The sequence below is a fragment of the Bos taurus genome, chromosome 12 (assembly GCF_002263795.3).
Source record: "Bos taurus isolate L1 Dominette 01449 registration number 42190680 breed Hereford chromosome 12, ARS-UCD2.0, whole genome shotgun sequence".
Classification (NCBI taxonomy): domain Eukaryota; kingdom Metazoa; phylum Chordata; class Mammalia; order Artiodactyla; family Bovidae; genus Bos; species Bos taurus.
In genome coordinates this window covers 71,275,718-71,302,603 of record NC_037339.1, presented here as the reverse complement: position 1 = coordinate 71,302,603, position 26,886 = coordinate 71,275,718, and the positions used below count along the sequence as shown (strand labels likewise).

The 26,886-nt window shown below is 39.5% G+C and overlaps 2 protein-coding genes across 2 annotated transcripts in view; one reads left to right on the top strand and one right to left on the bottom strand.

Moving 5' to 3' along the window:
• LOC100337053 (ATP-binding cassette sub-family C member 4) overlaps window positions 1-26,886 on the bottom strand; it is a 1,051,816-nt gene that overhangs the window by 541,095 nt on the left and 483,835 nt on the right. The window lies entirely within an intron of this gene.
• Window positions 1-26,886, top strand: part of LOC107131273 (ATP-binding cassette sub-family C member 4) — a 123,552-nt gene that overhangs the window by 86,554 nt on the left and 10,112 nt on the right. Inside the window, 1 exon segment of the mRNA XM_059892296.1 lies at window positions 17,079-17,168. Within this exon segment, the coding sequence (XP_059748279.1) occupies window positions 17,079-17,168 (90 nt within the window).

The following is a 26,886-nucleotide window of genomic DNA, read 5'->3' as shown; positions in this document are numbered from 1 at the left end:
GGTAGAGTAGGTAACTGAGAATTCTGTTTCTATGTACCTCAGTTTTATCTGTCTTACAAGGTAACTAACAGTACTAACCCCTTGAGCTGTTGTGAGGACAAAATAGGTTACTGAGTGTGAAGTGCTTCACATAGACCCTGATGCAACTGCTGTGATGGTGGAGCATGGAATTGGCCATTGGCTAGTCTTTTCCTGAACTCTGATTCTGTTTTCTTTTCTTCTGCATCTTAAAGAAGTATAACTTTCAGGGAGTGTTTGGAACTCTGGATTATATGCACAGTAGACACTCCTGTCATTCCTTGTGGTTAGTTCACTCACCATAATTTGGTGAATATTTACTGAGAAAATACTATCCTCCAGGTATATAGCCAAGGGAAGCCTAGATCCTGTGTCCTCATCTTCCATCCTGTACTCTGCTTTGACAGACTTACTGACTTAAAAAAATAATAATAATAATTTGAATTTTTTAATATACTTGATAATCATACGCCCATCAAAGGAAGCTCAGAAAAAAATACCCACTTGAAATGTAAAACAGAAAGGAGATGAGACAAAATGAGCCAGGCAGTTGTGCTTCCTGGAATGTGGGTGTAATGTGCCCTGAAATGCCTGTTTATTAGGAAGAATATAGAACATGGCACCCAAAGGGAAGGAGAATGTGGACTTGGGTACTGCTGTTGCTACCTACCCGTGACCTCTAAAATACCTGGAATTACTCTAAGTACTTTTGAAACCAAGATATTCTTTTCAGACTATAGTGAAATGCCACCTCACAACCTTTAAGATGTCTGCTATTAAACAGAGTGAAGTAAGCCAGAAAGAAAAACACCAATACAGCATACTAATGCATATATATGGAATTTAGAAAGATGGTAACAATAACCCTGTGTACGAGACAACAAAAGAGACACTGATGTATAGATCAGTCTTATGGACTCTGTGGGAGAGGGAGAGGGTGGGGAGATTTGGGAGAATGGTATTGAAACATGTATAATATCATGTATGAAACGAATCGCCAGTCCAGGTTCGATGCACGATACTGGATGCTTGGGGCTGGTGCACTGGGATGACCCAGAAGGAGGGTATGGGGAGGGAGGAGGGTTCAGGATGGGGAACACAGGTATACCTGTGGTGGATTCATTCCGATATTTGGCAAAACTAATACAATATTGTAAAGTTTAAAAATAAAATAAAATTTAAAAAAAAGAGAGAGAGAGAAAGAGAATGACAAGTGTTGGCAAAGAGGTAGAGAAATTAGAAACCTTATTCAATGCTTGTAGGAATGTAAACTAGTACAGCCACTATGGAAATCAAGTTGATGTTTGCTCAGAAAAGTTAAAGATAGAATTGTCATATGACCTAGCAATCCTACTTTAGAGTATAAACACAAAAGAATTGGAAGAAGGGTCTTAAAGAGATACCTCTACATGCATGTTATAACAGCATTATTCTCAACAACAAAAAGGTGGAGGCATCCAAGAGTCCATTGACAGATGAATCAATAAAGTGTAGCATATATACATAGAGTGGAATATTATTTGGCCTTACAAAAGAAGAAAATTCTGAAACATGCTATAACACAGATGAACCTTGAGGAAATTAAACTAAGTGGAATAAGCCAGTCACAAAGGACAAATACTGTATGATTCTACTAATAGGAGGTTCCTAGAGTACTAAACTCATGGATACAAGATATAGAATAGTGGGTGCCAGAAGCTTTTGGGAAAGAGGAATTGTTGTTTAATGGGTACAGATTTTCAATTCTGCCAGATGAAAGGAGATCTGTGGCTGGAAGGTGGTGATGATTGTACAACAGTGTGAATGTATTTAATACCAGTGAACTGTGCACTTAAAGGTGGTGAAACTAGTAAACTTTATGTGTATTTTACTACAATTAAAACAATTTTTATTCGAAGGTGTTCCATTCAGGAAAAATGGGAACAAATTTTTAGCACATTCAGTACCCATATTTAAAAATTTCCACTGTTTTGGCTGCAATAAAATTGATTTTGAAAAAAATGAAAAAAAAATTTCCTTTGGCTATTAGATTTATGACTTGTGGTTACATAGAAAATAAATGAGCTTAGATTCCCAAGTTTTATGTTTTGATGGTATTCCTCTCTGAAAAGGCCAAGTGAGATGATCAGTTAACAGAAATAAAGGGCATGTGTATAAACTCCTTGGATACAAGGACTTAAACACATGCCCTACATTATTTTTAATGCTTCTCAATAGGAAAAAAGTTGTTTGCTTGTGTACATAAAATAACGCTATAAGTAAATATCATTAGATTATTCTTGGCTCTGCTAATAATGTTTGGAAGCACATCTGAGCAAAGACCAAACAAACCTTTGCATCACCATGTTTTGGTTCTGTCCTGTTGGTTTCCACCCTTCCTTTGAGTATGCTCTATATGCACACTCCAGACAGCATGCTTACAAAATAGTCCTAAGCTTTGTATCCATGATTCTTGCCTTGGGAACCCTATCAATGGTATGTAAGGGTAAAAAGATAGGACACTGAAAGATGAACTCCCCAGGTCGGTAGGTGCCCAGTATGCTACTGGAGATCAGTGGAGAACTAACTCCAGAAAGAATGAAGGGATGGAGCCAAAGCAAAAACAGCACCCAGTTGTGGATGTGACTGGTGATAGAATCAAGATCTGATGCTGTAAAGAGCAGTATTCCATAGAAACCTGGAATGTTAGGTCTATGAATCAAGGCAAATTGGAAGTGGTCAAACAAGAGACGACAAGAGTGAACATCAACATTCTAGGAATCAGTGAACTAAGATGGACTGGAATGGGTGAATTTGACTCAGACGACCAGTATGTCTACTACTGTGGGCAAGAATCTCTTAATAGAAATGGAGTAGCCATTGTAGTTAACAAAAGAGTCCAAAATGCAGTACTTGGATGCAATCTCAAAAACGACAGAATGATCTCTGTTTGTTTCCAAGGCAGGCCATTCAATATCATGGTAATCCAAGTGTATCCCCCAACCAATAATGCTGAAGAAGCTGAAGTTTAACGGTTCTAACAAGACCTTCAAGACCTTTTAGAACTAACATCCAAAAAAGATGTTACTGGGGATTGGAATGCAAAGTAGGAAGTCAAGAAACACCTGGAGTAACAGGCAAATTTGGCCTTGGAATACGGGATGAAGCAGGGCAAAGGACAATAGAGTTCTGCCAAGAGAACACACTGATCACAGCAAACACCTTCTTCCAACAATACAAGAGAAGACTCTACATATGGACATCACCGGATGGTCAACACCAAAATCAGATTGATTATATTCTTTGCAGCGAAAGTTGGAGAAGCTCTATACAGTCAGCAAAAACAAGACCAGGAGCTGACTATGGCTCAGATCATGAACTGCTTATTGACAAATTCAGACTTAAATTGAATACAGTAGGATAAATCACTACATCATTTAGATATGATGTAAATCAAATCCCTTACGATTATACAGTGGAAGTGAGAAATAGATTTAAGGGTCTAGATTTGATAGACACAGTGCCTGATGAACTATGGATGGAGGTTCATGACTTTGTACAGGAGACAGGGATCAAGAACATCCCCATGGAAAAGAAATGAAAAAAAGCAAAATGGCTGTCTGAGGAGGTCTTACAAATAGCTGTGAAAAGAAGAGAAGCGAAAAGCAAAGGAGAAAAGGAAATATATACCCATTTGAATTCAGAGTTCCAAAGAATAGCAAGGAGAGATAAGAAAGCCTCCCTCAGTGATCAGTGCAAAGAAATAGAGGAAAGCAACAGAATGGGAAAGACTAGAGATCTCTTCAAGAAAATTAGAGATACCAAGGGAACATTTCATGCAAAGATGGGATCAATAAAGGACAGAAATGGTATGGACCTAACAGAAGCAGAAGATATTAAGAAGAGGTGGCAAGAATACACAGAAGAACTGTACAAAAAAGATCCTTACGACCCAGATAATCATGATGGTGTGATCACTCGCCTAGAGCCAGGCATCCTGGAATGTGAAGTCAAGCGGGCCTTAGGAAGCATCACTACGAACAAAGCTAGTGGAGGTGATGGAATTCCAGTTGAGCTATTTCAAATTCTAAAAGATGATGCTGATAAAGTGCTGCACTCAATATGCCAGCAAATTTGGAAAACTCAGCAGTGGCCACAGGATTGGAAACATTCAGTTTTCATTCCATTCGCAAAGAAAGGCAATGCCAAAGAATGTTCAGACTACTGCACAATTGCACCCATGTTACACACTAGTAAAGTAATACTCAAAATTCTCCAAGCCAGGCTTCAAAAGTATATGAACCATGAACTTCAAGTTGGTCAAGCTGGATTTAGAAAAGGCAGAGAAACCAGAGGTCAAGTTGCCAACATCCGCTGGATCATCAAAAAAGCAAGAGACTTCCAAAAAACATCTATTTCTGCTTTATTGGCTATGCCAAAACCTTTGACTGTGTGGATCACAATAAACTGTGGAAAATTCTGAAAGGGATGAGAATACCAGACCACCTGATCTGCCTCTTGAGAAACCTGTATGCAGGTCAGGAAGCAATAGTTAGAACTGGACGTGGAACAGCAGACTGGTTCCAAATAGGAAAAGGAGTACGTCAAGGCTGTATAATGTCACCCTGCTTATTTAACTTCTATGCAGAGTACATCATTAGAAAACCTGGGCTGGATGAAGCACAAGCTAGAATCAAGATTGCCGGGAGAAATATCAATAACCTCAAATATTCAGATGACACCACCCATATGGCAGAAAGTGAAAAGAACTAAAGAGCCTCTTGATGACAGTGAAAGTGGAGAGTGAAAAAGTTGGCTTAAAGCTCAACATTCAGAAAACTAAAATCATGGCATGCGGTCCCATCATTTCATGGCAAATAGATGGGGAAACAGTGGAAACAGTGACAGACTTTATTTTTCTGGGCTCCAAAATCACTGCAGATGGTGATTTCAGCTATGAAGTTAAAAGACACTTACCCCACGCCCCTAAGCCCAAGGCCAAGGGCGGCGGCAGGGAGGAGCAACTGCAGGGCCAAGGCCAGGGGCGGTGGCCAGGAGGACCAACCCCACGTCCAAGGAGCCGTGGCTGCGTGGGAGCAGGAGGGCCTAGAGGAGCTATCCCACATTGAAGGTCAGGAAGGGCGGCAGTGAGGAGATACCCCTCGTCCAAGTTAAGGAGCAATGGTTGCGCTTTGCTGGAGCAGCTGTGAAGAGATACCCCATGCCCAAGGTAAGAGAAACCCAAGTAAGACGGTAGGTGTTGCCAGAGGGCATCAGAGGACAGATACACTGAAACCATAATCACAGAAAACTAGTCAATCTAATCACACTAGGACCACAGCCTTGTCTAACTCAATGAAACTAAGCCATACCCGTGGGGCAACCCAAGACGGGCAGGTCATGGTGGACAGATTTGACAGAATGTGGTTCACTGGAGAAGGGAATGGCAAACCACTTCAGTATTCTTGCCTTGAGAACAGTATGAAAAGGCAAAATGATAGGATACTGAAAGAGGAACTCCCCAGGTCAGTAGGTGCCCAATATGCTACTAGAGATCAGTGGAGAAATAATTCCAGAAAGAATGAAGGGATGGAGCCAAAGCAAAAACAATACCCAGCTGTGGATGTGACTGGTGATAGAAGAAAGGTCCGATGCTGTAAAGAGCAATATTGCACAGGAACCTGGAATGTCAGGTCCATGAATCAAGGCAAATTGGAAGTGGTCAAACAAGAAATGGCAAGAGTGAATGTCGACATTCTAGGAATCAGCAAACTGAAATGGACTGGAATGGGTGAATTTAACTCAGATGACCATTATATCTATTACTGCAGGCAGGAATCCCTCAGAAGAAATGGAGTGGCCATCATGGTCAACAAGAGAGTCCAAAATGCAGTACTTGGGTGCAATCTCAAAAACGACAGAATGATCTCTGTTTGTTTCCAAGGCAAACCATTCAATATCACAGTAATCCAAGTCTATGCCCCAACCAGTAATGCTGAAGAAGCTGAAGTTGAATGGTTCTATGAAGACCTACAAGACTGTTCAGAACTAACACCCAAAAAAGATGTCCTTTTCATTATAGGGGACTGGAATGCAAAAGTAGGAAGTTAAGAAACACCTGGAGTAACAGGCAAATTTGGCCTTGGAATATGCAATGAAGCAGGGCAAAGACTAATAGAGTTTTGCCAAGAAAATGTACTGGTCATAACAAACACTCACTTCCAACAACACAAGAGAAGATTCTATACATGGACATCACCAGATGGTCAACACTGAAATCAGATTGATTATATTCTTTGCAGCCAAAGATGGAGAAGCTCTACGCAGTCAGCAAAAACAAGACCAGGAGCTGACTGTGGCTCAGACTATGAACTCCTTATTGCCAAATTCAGACTTAAATGGAAGAAAGTAGGGAAAACCACTAGACCATTCAGGTATGACCTAAATCAAATCCTTTATGATTATACAGTGGAAGTGAGAAATAGATTTAAGGGCCTAGATCTGATAGAGTGCCTGATGAACTATGGAATGAGGTTTGTGACATTGTACAGGAGACAGGGATCAAGACCATCCCCATGGAAAAGAAATGCAAAAAAGCAAAATGGCTGTCTGGGGAGGCCTTACAAATAGCTGTGTAAAGAAGAGAAGCAAAAAGCAAAGGAGAAAAGGAAAGATATAAGCATCTTAATTCAGAGTTCCAGAGAATAGCAAGAAGAGATAAGAAAGCCTTCCTCAGTGATCAGTGCAAAGAAATAGAGGAAAGCAACAGAATGGGAAAGACTAGGGATCTCTTCAAGAAAATCAGAGATGTCAAAGGAACATTTCATGCAAAGATGAGATCGATAAAGGACAGAACTGGTATGGACCTAAAAGAAGCAGAAGATATTAAGAAGAGGTGGCAAGAATACACAGAAGAACTGTACAAAAAAGATCTTCATGACCCAGATAATCACGATGGTGTGATCACTGACCTAGAGCCAGACATCCTGGAATGTGAAGTCAAGTGGGCCTTAGAAACCATCACTACGAACAAAGCTAGTGGAGGTGATGGAATTCCAGTGGAGCTATTCCAAATCCTGAAAGATGATGCTGTGAAAGTGCTGCACTCAATATGCCAGCAAATTTGGAAAACTCAGCAGTGGCCACAGGACTGGAAAAGGTCAATTTTCATTCCAATCCCAAAGAAAGGCAATGCCAAAGAATGCTCAAACTACCGCACAATTGCACTCATCTCACACGCTAGTAAAGTAATGCTCAAAATTCTCCAAGCCAGGCTTCAGCAATATGTGAACCATGAACTTCCTGATGTTCAAGCTGGATTTAGAAAAGGCAGAGGAACCAGAGATCAAATTGCCAACATCCGCTGGATCATGGAAAAAGCAAGAGAGTTCCTGAAAAACATCTATTTCTGCTGTACTGACTATGCCAAAGCCTTTGACTGTGTGGATCACAATAAACTGTGGAAAATTCTGAAAGAGATGGCAATACCAGACCACCTGATCTGCCTCTTGAGAAATTTGTATGCAGGTCAGGGAAGCAACAGTTAGAACTGGACATGGAACAACAGACTGGTTCCAAATAGGAAAAGGAGTTTGTCAAGGCAGTATATTGTCACCCTGTTTATTTAACTTATATGCAGAGTACATCATGAGAAACACTGGACTGGAAGAAACACAAGCTGGAATCAAGATTGCTGGGAGAAATATCAATAACCTCAGATATGCAGATGATACCACCCTTATGGCAGAAAGTGAAGAAGAACTCAAAAGCCTCTTGATGAAAGTGAAAGTGGAGAGTGAAAAAGTTGGCTTAAAGCTCAACATTCAGAAAATGAAGATCATGGCATCCGGTCCCACCACTTCATGGCAAATAGATGGGGAAGCACTGGAAACAGTGACAGACTTTATTTTTCTGGGCTCCAAAATCACTACAGATGGTGACTGCAGCAATGAAATTAAAAGACGCTTACTCCTTGGAAGGAAAATTATGACCAACCTAGATAGCATGTTCAAAAGCAGAGACATTACTTTGCCAATAAAGGTCTGTCTAGACAAGGCTATGGTTTTTCCTGTGGTCATGTATGCATATGAGAGTTGGACTGTGAAGAAGGCTGAGCGCCGAAGAATTGATGCTTTTGAACTGTGGTGTTGGAGAAGACTCTTGAGAGTCCCTTGGACTGCAAAGAGATCCAACCAGTCCATTCTGAAGGAGATCAGCCCTGGGATTTCTTTGGAAGGAATGATGCTGAAGCTGAAACTCCAATACTTTGGCCACTTCATGCGAAGAGTTGACTCATTGGAAAAGACTCTGATGCTGGGAGGGATTGGGGGCAGGAGGAGAAGGGGACAACAGAGGATGAGATGGCTGGATAGCATCGCTGACTCAATGGATGTGAGTCTGAGTCAACTTCGGGAGTTGGTGATGGACAGGGAGGCCTGGCGTGCTGCGATTCATGGGGTCGCAAATAGTCGGACACGACTGAGCGACTTATCTGATCTGATCTGATCTGACTCCTTGGTAAGAAAGTTATGACCAACCTAGACAGCATATTCAAAAGCAGAGACATTACTTTGCTGACAAAAATCTGTCTAGTCAAAGCTATGGTTTTTCCAGCAGTCACATATGGATGTGAGAGTTGGACTATAAAGAAAGCTGAGTCCTGAAGAACTGATGCTTTTGAACTGTGGTGTTGGAGAAGACTCTTGAGAGTCCCTTGGACTGCAAGGGGATCCAACCAGTCCATCCTAAAGGAGATCAGTCCTGGATATTCATTGGAAGGACTGATGCTGAATCTGAAACTCCAATACTTTGGCCACCTGCTGTGAAGAGGTGACTCATTTCAAAAGACCCTGATGCTGGGAAAGATTGAGGGCAGGAGAAGAAGGGGACAACAGAGAATGAGATTGTTGGATAGCATCACTGACTCAATGGAGATGTGTTTGGGTAAACTCTAGGAGTTGGTGATGGGCAGTGAGGTCTGGCGTGCTGCGGTTCATGGGGTCATGAAGAGCTGGACATGACTGAGTGACTGAACTGAACTTGTGTCCATGTAAATTCCATGTTATGTGGTTGTTCAAATTGAGAGAATCTAGAGAGAACTTGCAAAGGATCCGAGGAAACCATTCAGAAGGCAGACAGGGGTAGAAAGTTTAAAAGTGTAGACCGAGTGTCAACGTGACCCATAGTTTTATTCTTGCTCTGTCTCATATGACTGTAGGACCTTGTCGATGTCACCTGGCTGCGTCCTTATTCCAGGTCTGGGAATCATTGTCACACAGATTTGCTGTGAAGATGTAACTGGGTGTGAAAATGTTTGCGCCTGTGTCTAGTTCTTAGGAGAGTTCAGTCAATAAGAACTATTATTATTCTTAAGGATCAGGGCACAGACCTTTGGGTATTATTTCTGCTTAAGTAAAAAGAGTAGCACCTTCTGGAGTGACTCTACTCTTTAATTTCTGCTTATGTGTTTATAGTCCTTGGTTATTTTCTTTATATTTATTGTTACAATATAAACTAAATTATTTTTATAAATATAAATAGTAAAGCAAAGAAACAAAAAATACAGTAGGGATTTTGGGGAAAAGTGTAACACAGAAATGTATCTGATGTTTTCCACCAAGAGCAAGAGGACAGACTAGCATTTTTTTGTACTTTTATTTCTGGCTGTCCTCCCACCTGCTTCTCTCCTGATCACCACCTTGTACACACTGGTACTTTCTTATTTACTTACTTATACACCAAGACCTCTGACCTTCTCAGTCTGCCTCACATTCTCAACTCTTTTCTTCCTTTCCTTGAGGACAGAGCCTATATTTCTCATGTCTGTTCTTCTAGTGCTTGTTACAATCCCTGGCAAGTTACATGAGTATTGATAATTCCTAATGTTTGTGGAATCATTAACATGCCTTAGCCACTTATCCTATCACTTCCTGCTTAATCCTCGCAATTCTTTTGTTATCCTTACCTGACAGATTTAAAAATTGAGGCACTGGGAGCTTATCCCACTGATCAAGTAAGGGACAGAGTCAGGATTTATTTTGTGTGTGTCTGTTTATTTTTTTAAATTGAAGAATAGTTGATTCACAGTGTTTCAGTAGTACAGCCAAGAGGTTCAGTTATATATATATATTTATATATATAATTTTATATAAATATATATATTTATATATACATTATATATATGCATGTATATACACACACACAGATCCTTTTATCATAGGTTATTGCAAGATGTTACAAATAGTTCCCTGTTCTATCAATAGATCCTTTTTTATCTATTTTGTATATAGTAGTGTGTATCTATTATTACCAGATTTCTAATTTATCCTTCCCTATCTCTTTTCCTTTGGTACCCATTATTTGTTTTCTATGTCAGTGAGTCTATTTCTGGGTTGTAAATAAGTTAATTTCTATCATTTTTTTAAGACTCCATATATAAGTAATCTCATATGATGTTTGTCTTTCTCTGTCTGACTTATTTCACTTAGCCTGACAATCTCTGGGTTCTTCCTTGTTGCTGCAAGTGGCATTGTTTGGTTCGTTTATATGGCTGATAATATTCCATTGTGTGTGCATGTGTGTGTATACTCCACATCTTCTTCATCCATTTATCTGTCCATGAGCATATCTTGGCTGTTGTTAGGCAGTTCTGTTGTGAACACTCAGGTGCATGTATTGTTTTGAATAAGCATTTTTATCTTTTCCAGATATATGCTGAGGATTAGAGTTGTTGGATCACATGGTAATTCTTTTTCTGCTTTTAAGGAACCTCCACATTGTTTTCCATAATAGCTGCACCAGTTTACATTCCCACCAACAGTGTAGGAGAGTACCCTTTCTCCACACCCTTGCCAGCATTTATTATTTGCAGACTTTTTCATGATAGCCATTCTGACCAGTGTGAAGTCATACCTCATTGTAGTCTTTGATCTGCATTTCTCTAAATTAGTGATGTTGAGTATCTTTTCATATGCCTTTCGGCCATCTGTATTTTTCTTTGGAGAAATGTCTATTTAGATCTTTGGTCCATTTTTTGATTGGGTTTTTTGTGTCTTTGGTATTGAGCTGTATAAGCTGTTGTATATACAGAAATGTCTTGCATTTATATAGACTAAAATCAAAGTAAGAGATTTCTGTTACTTTGAAAGATTTCCCTTACTTTCTGAAGGATTTCTCTTTCAGAAAGAGAAATTAGGGAATCAACCTCGTTGGCCATCATGTCAAAGGGAAAAATAAAAACAATGCTAGGAATAACTAGGAATAAACCTACTTAAGAAGGCAAAAGACCCTTAATCTATAAGATGCTGATGAAAGAAATTGAAGACAACACAAACAGATGGAAAGATATACTGTGTTCTTAGATTGAAAGGATTAATATTGTTAAAAATGACAAAACTATACAAGGCAACTTACAGATTCAATGCAATCCCTATCAAATTACCAATGGCAATTTTTCACAGAAGTAGAACAAAAGAAAAAAAAAATTTTTTTTTTTAATTTATATGGAAACAGAAAAGACCTCAAATAGCAAAAAACCATCTTGAGAAAGAAGAACACAGCTGGAAGATTCACAGTCTCTGACTTCTAACTGTACTACAGACACACAATAATGAAAAGTATATTCCTGTCACAGAAACCAGGCATATAGATTAATGGAACAGGTTAAAAAACCCAGATATAAACCCATGCACTTATGGTCAGTTAATCTAAGACAAAAGAGGTAAGAATATGTAATGGATAAAAGACAGTCTCTTCAATAAATAGTGCTGGAAAATCTGGGCAACTATATGTAAAACAATGAAAGTAGAACTCTCTGTAATAATGTAGACAAAAATGAAGTCAAAAATAAAGACCTAAAGATTTGTAAGACAAGATCCTAGAGGAAAACATAGAATATTCTTTGACATAAATCACAGCAATATGTTCTTGGATCTGTCCCGTAAAGTCATGGAAAGAAAAGCAAAAATAAAGGGGACCTAGTTAAAAGGATTTGAAGCACCAAGTAAACCATAAATAAAACTGAAAAACAGCCTCTGGAAAGGAAGAAAATATTTGCAAATGTTGCAACCAACAAGGTATTAATTTCCAAAATATACTAACAGGATTCAAATTTAAAGAGATTCCCAACTCCAGAGCCTGGGCAGCAAATTACTCTGCTTGTGCCTTCAAGTGGCTGTTGAGTGTGGTCCATGTACAATTGATTTGTATCATGATTCATGTGCCTCCGTGTGCATACACACACACAGAGGAACAAAAATTTCACAAATAATATTACTCTTGCTCTGTGCTCTGATATTTTCTGTGATGCCAGTTCTATCCTAGTTCATATAAATGACAAAATGATGGTCACGAGGCACAAAATTGATTTCCTGATCCATTCATTGCACCTGCATTTTAACAAACACTGTCCCTCACTGTCCCCCTGCTGGGGGCTTCTGGTCCACGTTAGCATCACAACAGGAGCTGCCCTGTTATTCCAGATTCTCAGAGCAGCCCTGCAAGGCTAACCCCAGTTTGCAGTAAGTCTTGGGAAGATTAATAATTTACCCTGAGTCTAATAACTAATGAGCAGTAAAATCAGAACTGAGAATTGTCTGACTCCAAGTTTATTTTTTTCAATAAATGTTAATTGAACTAAATTATGTTCTCATCAGATATTTTCCTATTTTTTTAAACATAGCATAACATTTTACGTTAAAAAATCCTCAAAAGGATTCCCCAAACCATAATAAAAGTGAGTAAGTATGGAGCAAAGCCAGAAGATACTACTGCTAATGCCCTATCTCTTATTTGGACAGCATCAGTTTTGAAATGGGTTTATTTGTTTATGTGTCTTGGGCTAATAAGTGTCAGAAGAACATACTCAAACTCTTACCCCTCCCCAGTCAAGAGCCCTTTGTCTTTACAATGTCTTACTGGCTCAGAGGTGAAGAAAGTCTGTTGGTTTGGTTACATGAAGTTAAGTTGTCTAAGTGCAGAAAACTTAAATCTCTCTTCCCCCGAAGTGAATAGGAAGCAGTGATGTTTGTGTCTCAACATCCTAATTTAGGGAAGCTGAGAGCAGACTCTGCAGAAGGGGAGCCCAGTGCTGTTTCTTTGAGTTGCCCCTTTCAGGTGAGCCACTCAGATAATGAACTTGCATCACCTCCCCTAGCTACCTGCTCTCTGTGATCCTTGGAGCAGCAGTGAGCTTCTGGGTTCCTCTCTCTACCTCTCTCCCAGGCTCGTCCCACCATCCTGCTGACCCTGCATGAGCAGATCAGAATTGGGGGAGATGGGATAGCAGCAAGGACCTGGATAGGAACCAGAGATAGGGGAGTGGAGACATAGACCATCAGTCCTGAGGGATCTTTTGAAGATGAATACTGTGTTTTAAAGAAGGTACTCCTCAATTTGTGTTCAAAATTCAGGAATGAGCAAAAATGAAAGCTCTTCCTAAATTATTTCCTTGAACAGAACAGGTAGGATGTATGTTCATCCTTTGTGCTGAGGATCTGAAGTAGGTTGATGTACAAAGTAGGTTGATGAACAAAGGATGTATGTTCATCCTTAGTGCTGAGTATCTAAAGTAGTTAAGTATGTTTCTCAGAAAGAACACTGATTGAGATTATGTTCATCAAGCAGCTGCATATCTGAAAGAATCTGGAAAATGAAGTGAAGATGGAGAAAAGAGGAGTATTGGGGAGCAGCCTCCCCTTGCCTGACCATGTCATCTGTTTTAACCTCATGGAAACAACTGAAGGATGAAAAATTGCCTGCATGTAGCAATCTTAGGGTTGATAATTACAAAGAGTAAAAAAAGTTTTGTGAAAATCTGGAATAGAATGGTGGTTCCCCTAACAAGGAACTCTTACCATTGCACAGATGGTTGTTTGGTCTTGGTCCTAAATTCAAGAGTTTGTTTGTTTGTTTGCTTGTTTTAATTTAATTTTATTTTTTAACTTTAAAATATTGTATTGGTTTTGCCATATATCGAAATGAATCCGCCACAGGTATACACGAGTTCCCCATCCTGAACCCTCCTCCCTCCTCCCTCCCCATACCATCCCTCTGGATCATCCCAGTGCACCAGCCCCAAGCATCCAGTATTGTGCATCGAACCTGGATTGGCGACTCATTTCATATATGATATTATACATATTTCAATGCCATTCTCCCAAATCATCCCACCCTCTTCCTTTCCCACAGAGTCAAAAGACTGTTCTATACATCAGTGTCTCTTTTGCTGTCTTGTATACAGGGTTATTGTTACCATCTTTCTAAATTCCATATATATGCATTAGTATACTGTATTGGTGTTTTTCCTTCTGGCTTACTTCACTCTGTATAATAGGCTCCAGTTTCATCTACTTCATTAAAACTGACTCAAATGCATTTTTTTTAATGGCTGAGTAATACTCCATTGTGTATATGTACCACAGCTTTCTTATCCATTCATCTGCTGATGGACATCTAGGTTGCTTCCATGTCCTGGCTATTATGAACAGTGCCGCGATGAACATTGAGGTACACGTGTCTCTTTCCCTTCTGGTTTCCTCAGTGTGTATGCCCAGCAGTGGGATTGCTGGATCATAAGGCAGTTCTATTTCCAGTTTTTTAAGGAATCTCCACACTGTTCTCCATAGTGGCTGTACTAGTTTGCATTCCCACCAACAGTGTAAGAGGGTTCCCTTTTCTCCACACCCTCTCCAGCATTTATTGCTTGTCAAGCTACCACGGTATTCTTCACAGAGCTAGAACAAATAATTTCACAATTTGTATGGAAATACAAAAAACCTCGAATAGCCAAAGCCATCTTGAGAAAGAAGAATGGAACTGGAGGAATCAACCTGCCTGACTTCAGGCTCTACTACAAAGCCACAGTCATCAAGACAGTATGGTACTGGCACAAAGACAGAAATATAGATCAATGGAACAAAATAGAAAGCCCAGAGATAAATCCATGCACTTATGGACACCTTATATTTGACAAAGGAGGCAAGAAATATACAATGGATTAAAGACAATCTCTTTAACAAGTGGTGCTGGGAAAACTGGTCAATCACTTGCAAAAGAATGAAACTAGAGCACTTTCTAACACCATACACAAAAATAAACTAAAAATGGATTAAAGATCTAAACGTAAGACCAGAAAGTATAAAACTCCTAGAGGAGAACATAGGCAAAACACTCTCCGACATAAATCACAGCAGGATCCTCTATGACCCACCTTCCAGAATATTGGAAATAAAAGCAAAAATAAATAAATAAGACCTAATTAAACTTAAAAGCTTCTGCACAACAAAGGAAACTATAAGCAAGGTGAAAAGACAGCCTTCAGAATGGGAGAAAATAATAGCAAATGAAGCAACTGACAAACAACTAATCTCAAAAATATACAAGCAACACCTACAGCTCAATTCCAGAAAAATAAATGACCCAATCAAAAAATGGGCCAAAGACCTAAATAGACATTTCTCCAAAGAAGACATACAGATGGCTAACAAACACATGAAAAGATGCTCAACATGACTCATTATCAGAGAAATGCAAATCAAAACCACTATGAGGTACCATTTCCGCCAGTCAGAATGGCTGTGATCCAAAAGTCTACAAGCAATAAATTCAAGAGTTTTAAGGGAGACCTTAAATTTGGGTCTCAGGAGTTTTCAGTTCAGTAATCATTTTGAAATGTATGAGCAGTGATTTCACCACTTTGGAGGCATATTGGCCACTTAATCAACTTTGTGCAATAACGCTCCTGTATAATTTCTTTTTAATTTTGGATTTTGCTTAGGGATACACATTTTTGGGGGCCACACCCCGAGTCTTCTGCATTCATTTGTCTCTCACTAGACTTAAAACAGAGACAATATTGAAAGAAAGTACAGGAGGCTCTCTGAGTGTCATTCTTCTTCATAACTAGGAAAAAGAAATGTCTGTCTTCTTCATCTTCTCAGGCTTTTGTGAAGTGAGGAGGAAAGTCTAGCCCCAAGGCCAGGCAGGAGCTTTTGAACAAGATTCTCTCTTGAAACTTGGTAAAAAGGAAAGGAATGTGAAGTTGATCAATCGTGTCAGACTCTTTGCGAACTGGTGGACTGTAGCCTACCAGGCTCATCCGTCCATGGGATTCTCCAGGCAAGAATACTGGAATGGGTTTCCATTTCCTTCTCCAGGGGATCTTCCCGACCCTGGGATCGAAACTAGGTCTCCCGCATTGCAGGCAGACACTTTATCCTCTAAGCCACCAGGGAAGTCCTGAAACTTGGAAGGACTCATACATTTCTAGGGTAATTTACTTGTGGCTCCTCCTAAAGTTGAACAGGAAAAGTTATTTGAATAATTTTATTATGACCCAGTCATAATGGGTTTCAGGTCATTCTGACCTTGCAGTTAGTAGTAAGGAGGCTCTGTGAGGCAGGTCATCCTGATGCACAGGTGAGAGAATGTGGGGATCAGGTTGATGTAGAATCCAAGGAGATCTCTCCTTGGACAGAGCTGCTGCAGACACCAGGAGGTGACTTCTGTTTGCAGGTGTGAGGATGTTCTTTCACACAAATGGAGAGATTCCGTATCCTAGAAGACTGACCAGTGGAGAAAAGAGCCTAGTTTATTCTTCAGTGCCAGTGTGTAAATATTTAATGATTTTGCTTTGAGGCACAAACTTCAACTAATCATGCTACTGATATTTCCCAGTCACACTAAGATTGACAATTAATTTATGTAGATCTTGATGTAAAGTTTCTCCAGTAATTATATCCTCAGTTTGCGTGTGTGTGCTTAAGCCCATGGTCCCAGAAAGCCTTTTTTTTTTATTTTAAAGAATCAAATTCTCTTTTCTATTCTTCAGGTTTTTTCTTAATATAAAAAATTTCTTCAACACTTTTTTCTTCTGTTAATGTTCAATAGTCTGCAGGATATCTTGTAGCATGCTTTGTACATGGAAAATTATTTTATAGATAGTTTTCTAAATATACATTTGCAATTTTATTATTAATACTTACAGTAATTTTGATATTTTATATTTTAATTCTGATCTGTAACCATTGGGATATAATGAAAAGAGGTTAAGTTAATAATATTCAGTATTTTGGGGTATTTAGGAACCTGTTTTATTCACTGGAACAATGAGGAACAATCTGGATCCTTTTAATGAACATACAGATGAGGAACTGTGGAATGCCTTAGAAGAGGTAATTTATTAATATTAAATATAATTAATTGTTAGTATCAGTATCCATGCATGTACATTTAGAGCATTGCAGGTAATTAAGAGGAGCTTAACAGTTTAACTGACTTTGTTTACCACCTAGAAGAACATTGATAACATGTGTACACTTACAATGTTTATTAATTGATGATGATGAAAAACAATATAATGCCATGTTTCCATTTTAGCTTTTTCCTTAAAACCTTGAATGACTAGACACATTATCTTGTCCTTTGCAGAGCACTAAATTAGACATTAAAGCTGTGGGATCAAATTCTACTAGTGATCTAGTGATGTAATTACCCTAATTACCCTCCAGTGTTCATTTTATTCCTTTGATCTTAGGGAACATCTACTAAGTGGAGACAATAGTAGTTTTTCATTATTAACTGAAAGATGTGAATGAGATCAGACCAATAAAATGAGGAAGTTTCATAGTAAAGTGTCTATAAAAGTATATTTTATAGTTGAAATATGAGAAGAAGACAGAAAAAAGAGATTCACACAGTCATGTCTGACTCTGCGATCCCACAGACTGTAGCCTGCCTGGTTCCTCTGGCCATGGACTTCTCCAGGCAAGAATACTGGAGTGGGTTGCCATTCTGTCCTCCAGGAGATCTCCCCAACCCAGAGATCAAACCTGAGTCTACCGCATTGCAGGCAGATTCTTTATTGTCTGAGCCACCAGGGAAGCCCTGGAATGTGAGAATGATTACTTATTGGTGATTATGTCATTTTAATGCCGTATCATGAATGCAGGTAACAGAACCCTGGAGAATTTGCTGAGCTCTTGTATGGAGAGGTTCATTTCTGGAGAATTTTCTGTCATTTGTGTCATGTTTCCCCTTGCCCCTCTTCTTTGAATTCCCTCACCCTTGTGTGAAACATTTTTGACTATTATCTTGCTGTTGGTTTGAATATTTAATGCAAATTATTTTGTGTATTTGCCCTCGTTTTACAAATTGATTCTACTTTGGGCAGAAACTCTAGACTTGTAAACCATAGACAGTCTTTGAATTTTTCACAGGACCTAACTTAGTCTTTGGAGAAGGCAATGGCACCCCACTCCAGTACGCTTGCCTGGAAAATCCCATGGACAGAGGAGCCTGGAAGGCTGCATTCCATGGGGTCACTAAGAGTCGGACACCACTGAGTGACTTCACTTTCACTTTTCACTTTCATGCATTGGAGAAGGAAATGGCAACCCACTTCAGTGTTCTTGCCTGGAGAATCCCAGGGACGACGGAGCCTGGTGGGCTGCTGTCTGTGGGGTCCCATAGAGTTGGACACGACTTAAGCGACTTAGCAGCAGCAGCAGCTTAGTCTTTTGTTTCTAAAAAGTAAGCATGCACATTCCTATACACTAACAATGAAATATCAGAAAGAGAAATTAGGGAACGATCCCATTACCATTGCAACAAAAAGAATAAAATACATAAAAATAAACCTACTTAAGGAGGCAATGCCAAAGAATGCTCAAACTACCACACAATTGCACTCATCTCACACGCTAGTAAAGTAATGCTCAAAATTCTCCAAGCCAGGTTTCAGCAATACATGAACCATGAACTTCCAGATGTTCAAGCTGGTTTTAGAAAAGGCAGAGGAACCAGAGATCAAATTGCCAACATCCACTGGATCATGTAAAAAGCAAAAGAGTTCCAGAAAAACATCTACTTCTGCTTTCTAGACTATGCCAAAGCCTTAACTGTGTGGATCACAATAAACTGTGGAAAATTCTGAAAGAGATGGCAATACCAGAACACCTGACCTGCCTCTTGAGAAATCTGTATGCAGGTCAGGAAGCAACAGTTAGAACTGGACATGGAACAACAGACTGGTTCCAAATAGGAAAAGGAGTACGTCAAGGCTGTATATTGTCACCCTGCTTATTTAACTTCTATGCAGAGTACATCATGAGAAATGCTGGGCTGGAGGAAGCACAAGCTGGAATCAAGATTGCCAGAACTATCAATAACCTCAGATATGCAGATGACACCACCGTTATGGCAGAAAGTGAAGAGGAACTAAAAAGCCTGTTGATAAAAGTGAAAGAGGAGAGTGAAAATGTTGGCTTAAAGCTCAACATTCAGAAAACGAAGATCATGGCATCCGGTCCCATCACTCCATGGGAAATAGATGGGGAAACAGTGGAAACAGTGTCAGACTTTATTTTTTGGGGCTCCAAAATCACTGCAGATGGTGACTGCAGCCATGAAATTAAAAGACGCTTACTCCTTGGAAGGAAAGTTATGACCAACCTAGATATCATATTGAAAAGCAGAGACATTACTTTGCCAACAAAGGTCCGTCTAGTCAAGGCTATGGTTTTTCCAGTGGTCATGTATGGATGTGAGAGTTGGACTGTGAAGAAAGCTGAGTGCCGAAGAATTGATAGTTTTGAACTGTGATGTTGAAGAAGACTCTTGAGAGTCCCTTGGACTGCAAGGAGATCCAACCAGTCCATTCTAAAGGAGATTGGTCCTGGGTGTCCTTTGGAAGGACTGACGCTGAAGCTGAAACTCCAGTACTTTGGCCACCTCATGAGAAGAGTTGACTCATTGGAAAAGACTCTGATGCTGGGAGGGATTGGGAGCAGGAGGAGAAGGGGACGACAGAGGATGAGATGGCTGGACGGCATCACTGACTCGATGTACATGAGTTTGAGTGACCTCTGGGAGTTAGTGATGGACAGGGAGGCCTGGCCTGCTGCAATTCATAGGGTTGCAAAGAGTCGGACACGACTGAGTGACTGAACTGGACTGAACTGAAGGAGGCAAAAGATAAGTACTCAGAAAACTAATTTACTGATAAAGGAAACCAAAGTTGACATAAACAGTTTGAAGATATATTCTTGGATTTGAAGAATCAATATTGTGAAAATGGCTATACTACCCAAAGAATCTACAGATTCAATACAACCCCTGTCAAATTACCAATGACATTTTTCATAGAATTAGGGCAAAAATTTTTACAATTTGTATGGAAACACAAAGCAATCTTAAGAAAAAAATATGAAGCTGGGGATTAGGTTCCTTAATTTCAGACTACATTATTAAGTTGGCCAAAAAGTTCATTACATAAGATATTATAGAAAGACCCAAATGAACTCTTTGACAAATTCACTGCAGAGATACAGTAGTCAAGATGGTATGGTACTGGCATGAAAAAAGAACAGCAATATAGATCAATGGAACAGTATAGAAAGCCCAGAGATAAACTCACATACCTATGGTCACCTAATCTATGACAAAGGAGGTAAGAATATAGAATGGAGAAAAGACATCTCTTCAATAAGTGGTGCTGGGAAAATTGGATGGCTACATGTAAAAGAATGAAATTAGAATACTCCCTAAAACCATATTGGAGAAGGAAATGGTAACCCACTCCAGTATTCTTGCCTAGGGAATCCCATGGACAGAGGAGTCTGGTGGGCTGCTGTCCATAGGGTCACACAGAGTCGAACACTACTGAACCGACTTAGCATGCATGCATGCATTGGAGAAGGAAATGGCAACCCGTTCCAGTATTCTTGCCTGGAGAATTCCAGGGACAGAGGAGCCTGGTGGGATGCCATCTATGTGGTCGCCCAGAGTCGGACACAACTGAAGCAACTTAGTAGCAGCAGCAACAGCTAATACCATATACAAAAATAAACTCAAAATGGATTAAAGACCTAAATGTAAGACCAGACCCAATAAAATTCTTAGAGAAAACAAAGGAAAAACACTCTTTGACATAAATAACTACCAAATTTTCGATTGCTCTCTTCATTTCAGAGAAGTGTGGCATAGTTCTTTAAATTGTTGTTGTTACACAAATCTGAGTAATTGTTCTTGTTGTTTTGAATTGATGTATTTGCCATTTAGTGTTATCCTTCCAGGCAAGCTCTGAAATCTGTAATATGTAGATGAGCCTTGACTGTGAGCAGGCTGATTTGGATGGAGCTCATACATTTCCAGCCAGAAATTCTGGTTTCTGAAGATGTCAGCACTGAGTCTTTACACACCCACCTGGCTTTCCAGTAATGTTAGGATTTTGTTTTCCTAAATCGGGCCAATTGCTTTACCTTTTCCTGCCCCCAAAGAAGTGCACCTCTGATTTCATTTAAGTCTTTGAGTCTAGAGTGAAATTCTAGAAGAGAAGAGGGGAGAACAGTTAACTATCAAATATAATAAAAGATAGGATGATTCACTGATCTTGCTGAAGAATGCTGAAGAAGCTGCAGTTGAAAGTGAAACAGGAGAGTGAAAAAGTTGGCTTAAAACTCAACATTCAAAAAACAAAGATCATGGCATCTGGTCCCATCACTTCATGGCAAATAGATGGGGAAGCAATGAAAACACTGAAAGACTTTATTTTGGGGGCTCCAAAATCACTGCAGATGGTGACTGCAGTCATGAAATTAAAAGACACTAGCTCCTTGGAAAAAAATCTATGACAGCATATTACTTTAAATATTATATTACTTTGCTAACCTTAACAGCATATTATTTTAAATATCACATTACTTTGTCAACACAGTTCCATCTAGTCAAAGCTATGGTTTTTCTAGTAGTCATGTGAGAGTTGGACTATAAAGAAAGCTGAGTGGCAAAGAATTGATACTTTTGAACTGTGGTGTTGGAGAAAACACTCGAGAGTCCCTTGAACTGCAAGGAAATCCAACCAGTCCATCCTGAAGGAAATCAGTCCTGAATATTCATTGGTAGGACTGATGCTGAAGCTGAAACTCCAATACTTTGGCCACCTGATGCAAAGAACTGACTCATTAGAAAAGGCTCTGATGCTGGGAGGGATTGAAGGCAGGAAGAGAAGGGGATGAAGAGGATGAGATGATTGGATGGCATAACTGACTTGATGGACTTTAGTTTGAGTAAGCTCCAGGAGTTGGTGATGGACAGGGAAGCCTGGCGTTGTGTAGTCCATGGAGTCGCAAAGAGTAGGACATGACTGAGCAACTGAACTGAATTGAACTAATTGATCTTGAATTCACAGGACATATTTAATGGTGAAATTATGACATCTTAAGAAAAATACTGGAAGTACTGGTAAATTATTTTTCTATTTGTTTCCCAGCTGATACATTTTTTCACAGATTCTCAGGTAGAAAAATTACTCTAGAATTTTAGAACACATTGTTCCATGGACAGAGAGGCAATTTTTATCTAAATTCTAAAAATGATGAAGTGGTAGAAGGGGTAGATAATACTAAGATCTACCTTTATTTAAACTACATTTGGAGCTTTCTATAGAAAGAAATAGACGTGAGTCTATTTCAAAAGTGAAGTATGTGGTTTCCATATATTGCTTATGGAATTTACTGTGTTAACTTTGCTAATATCACTTAGAGAAATCATCCCATCATTGTCTTTCTCTAGGGATTGCTTCTTTATGGCTGTTTTAAAGAAAACTACCAAATATTTCATTGAAAGCATACATATATGATAAAGAAAAATTCCTGAAGAAATAGAATAATGGGGTGATTTATCACTCTAAGCGTGTGTGTGTGTGTGCATGTGCATGCTTGATCATGTATGACTTTTTTGTGACCCTCTGTGGAACTATAGCCTGCCAGACTTGTCTGTCCATGGAGTTTTCCAGGTAAGAAATACTGGAGTGGGTTGCTGTTTCCTCCTTCAGAAGATCTTCCCAAACCAGGAATTGAACCCACATCTCTTGCATCTCCTGCATTTGGCAGGAGGATTCATAATCACTGTACCACGTGGAAAGCCTGTCACTCTAAGAGGTGATCACTAAATCAGTGAGGTCAACTTTTATATGAACTCAAAACCATCGTTATTAGTGTGTAAGTGGTGCCAAACTGGACATGTGAACCCAAACTCACAGAGGTGGCCTGAGAGTGAGTAGGAGGGAACCACTAATTTTTCCTCTTTTAAAGTCCTCTAGTTCTGTTTCCTCCTCCTTCCTTGGGAGAGATGGTCATTCAGAAGGGAGGCAGTCCAATGGATGCTGCCCATCTCATCATGGTTATTTTTCAAAATATGCTGAGACTACATTTTTCACATAGTGTAAACTAGCCACCTTACTGTAAATTGACAAAAATTCATCAGTTAATTAGTGTTGATAGGGGCACTAAGAAGCAAGATAATGCTGCAAGTATAACATGAATGTATCTGAAGAGGAAGCACCTTATCACTCAAAGGTTAAAAGAGCACAGTAGATAAAACTCTCAAAATGAATCACCAATGTGTCACTTCTGTTAAAAAAAAATGAGAACAAAACAGCTGGGATTCTGGGATATGAAGTTAAGCATATGGTCTGTCCTGTCAAAACTGGGGAAGAAATCATGCAGTCAAATGTTCGATGCTGATAGTGTCTCTGTTTGGACAGAAATGTGTCTCATCACACAGGAAACCGAGATACAGAAACCTGGGCATCAACAGCCTCTGCATCAGGAACCACTGATGCAGTGGTTCAGTCCTTGTGGTGGAGACAGATCACATGTTCACTTCAGGGCCTTGTGTTAGATGAATGGGCTCTCCCTTTACTTCCTTTACTGCCAGTCCTGCTCTAGTAAAAGTTCTTCCCCATCTGTAGATTGCATTTCCCTTTCTCCTTTAGTCCACAGCAGCCTTTCTTTTTGAAAAGTAAGAAGGTTAATATAGAAACCGTCTGACATCTGTGTTGATCTCCTGAGCGGGGTGTTGATGCCTGGTTGGTAGATTCAGTACATTAGTAGGTTACATTGAAATGTTTATAGTGATAGAAATAGGGTGCCTTCAATTTCAGTGTATTATTTTTCAATTTTGCTATATTCTGTTATTTTCCCAAACTCAAAAACAGTCTGAAGGATTCTCTACTGAGATGTATAGTTTTGAATAGTATTATTTACTCCATTTTCCTTAAATCATAACTTTTTCAGTGCTTTCCACTGTTTAAAGTGTGAGGTTGTGATATCTTGGACCCAGTTAATTGTTATAATATATTCCTTTTACACTTAAACTTAATAAGAAGATAGTGTTATGTATAAATTATTTATATATGTGGATTTATTTTCTAATTTATAGGAACAGATGTGTTACATGATGGGATTCACTCATGCCTTCATTAAGGCAACAAATATCTTCTGAGAGCTTGTTAGACATGCAGTGTAGGAGATTGTAGGGCTATCACAGTCATCAAAAGACAAAATCTCTACCCTTGGAGCTTAAATTCTCTTGGAGAAGGTGGAAAACAAGTCGATGCATACATAACAAGGCCTCAGTGTTAATACATGCAAAGGAGGAAAATGGAGCAGAACATGAAGAGAGGCTAGCTGACAGCATTATTAATATTGGGCAATATCTATTGATCTGTCATAAATTCTACATGTACTGATTCATTTTATACTCTATCAATGTTAGGAGGTACCCATCTTTACAATTATGATATTATAGTCTTAGAGCTTAGGAAGCTAAGGTAGAATAAGTTTAGAAACTTGCCCAGTTGGCAGAGCCAGGCAAGACTTATGCTCAGGCTGTCTGGCTTCAAGTCTCCATTTTTTTTTTTTTTTCTCCCTTTGTCTGTGCTGGTTCTTCATTGCTGCTTCTAGGCTTTCTCTAGTTGTGGCAAACAGGGGCTAATCTTAGTGGCAGTGCACAGCTTCTCACTGACATAGCTTCTCCTGTTGTGACACCTGGACTCTGGAGCACACAGGCTTCAGAACTGTGGCCTGCAGGCTCAGGAGTTGTAGCCTGTGGGCTCTAGAGTTGGGCTCAGTAGTTGTGGCACATGGGTTCACTTGCTTCTTGCCATGGGATCATCCTGGACCAGGGATGAAACCCATGTTCTGTGCATTGGCAGGTGGATTCTTAACCACTGGTCCCTCAGGGAGTCCCAAGCCTCCAATTTATTGTTTTAAAATGTTCAAATCACAGGAACATGGAAGGAATAGTGTGATGAACACATACACATTCATCTGGATTCATCAGCTGTTAGTGTCTTCCCATGTTTTCTCCATCTCTTCTACAATCTATATTTTGCTGAATTGTTTGTAAGTTGTAGAAATGTTTATTAAAAGTTGGATTTCACCTTTAAATACAAAAATGTACACCTTGTAAGAACAAGGACATTCCCTTATGTGTCCTAACACAGTCATGTCAATCAATAAATTTAACAGTAATATTATACTATTATCTGATATGTTTTCAGATTCTCTAATTGTAGCTTCTAGTTATTATTGTCTCTGCTTCTATTGTCCTTTTTTCCCATTTTAATACTTAATTATAATTTGATTTTATCATTACAATACAGAGGGCCTTCATATTCATATATTCTCATAACCATCCCTGATTTATAAATGAAGACAGAATCTCAGAAATTAATTTTCTGAAAAACATTGCCTCTCACAACCCTTTTTCCTTGTGGTGCTGATATGGACAAACTCGAAGTAAAGTATAAAATCAAATTAGTGATGAGATGTCATCCAAGTCAGAAGCAAGTGTGAGTCAGGATGTCAGCTTTAAGCAAGTCCAACTACTTGCACCACAATCCAAAGCTTACTCTTTAGATTTTATGTACTTTTCATGCTAACACTACCTACAAATACCATATTTAATCCTAACTCAGAATTCCCTTTTCATGTGATCAGACTCCCATCTGGAACACAATTCAGGTTCATATTCATAGATGTGCTCCAGCATTTAGGATACCTGAAAAATGAAAAATTAAAAACACTGCTCACTCATCCTTGGTGTGCTGTTATCTGACATTGTAAAATGTTACATAATTTATCAGCCATCACTCATCAATCTGTTGGTCTCTTAATTTGGAGTGTATTTCTTCTATGTTATTCAACTTCAAGGAAAGCCTGAGTTTGGTTCTCTATCTATAATACTTTTCCAAAATAAATATTTATTGGACTGATCCCTGCTGCTGCTGCTAAGTCACTTCAGTCGTGTCCAACTCTGTGTGACCCCATAGACGTCAGTCCACCAGCTCCCCCGCCCCTGGGATTCTCCAGACAAAAACACCGGAGTGGGTTGCCATTTCCTTCTCCAGAACTGATCCCTACCACCAAATGTAGCTTCAGATTATCTTTGGCAGTTAACAGTTTGTTTTTTATAATTTGTGGAGTATAACTTTATGAAGATAGATTAATACAAACATCACCTATATCCATATTCTTGGAAACAGTGTCAGACTTTATTTTTCTGGGCTCCAAAATCACTACAGATGGTGACTGCAGCCATGAAATTAAAAGACGCTTACTCCTTGGAAGGAAAGTTATGACCAACCTAGACAGCATATTCAAAAGCAGAGACATTACTTTGCCAACAAAGGTTCGTCTAGTCAAGGCTATGGTTTTTCCTGTGGTCATGTATGGATGTGAGAGTTGGACTGTGAAGAAGGCTGCGTGCTGAAGTATTGATGCTTTTGAACTGTGGTGTTGGAGAAGACTCTTGAGAGTCCCTTGGACTGCAAGGAGATCCAACCAGTCCATTCTGAAGGAGATCAGCCCTGGGATTTCTTTGGAAGGAATGATGCTAAAGCTGAAACTCCAGTACTTTGGCCACCTCATGCGACGAGTTGACTCATTGGAAAAGACTGATGCTGGGAGGGATTGGGGGCAGGAGGAGAAGGGGACGACAGAGGATGAGATGGCTGGATGGCATCGCTGACTCGATGGATGTGAGTCTGAGTGAACTCCGGGAGTTGGTGATGCACAGGGAGGCCTGGCGTGCTGCAGTTCATGGGGT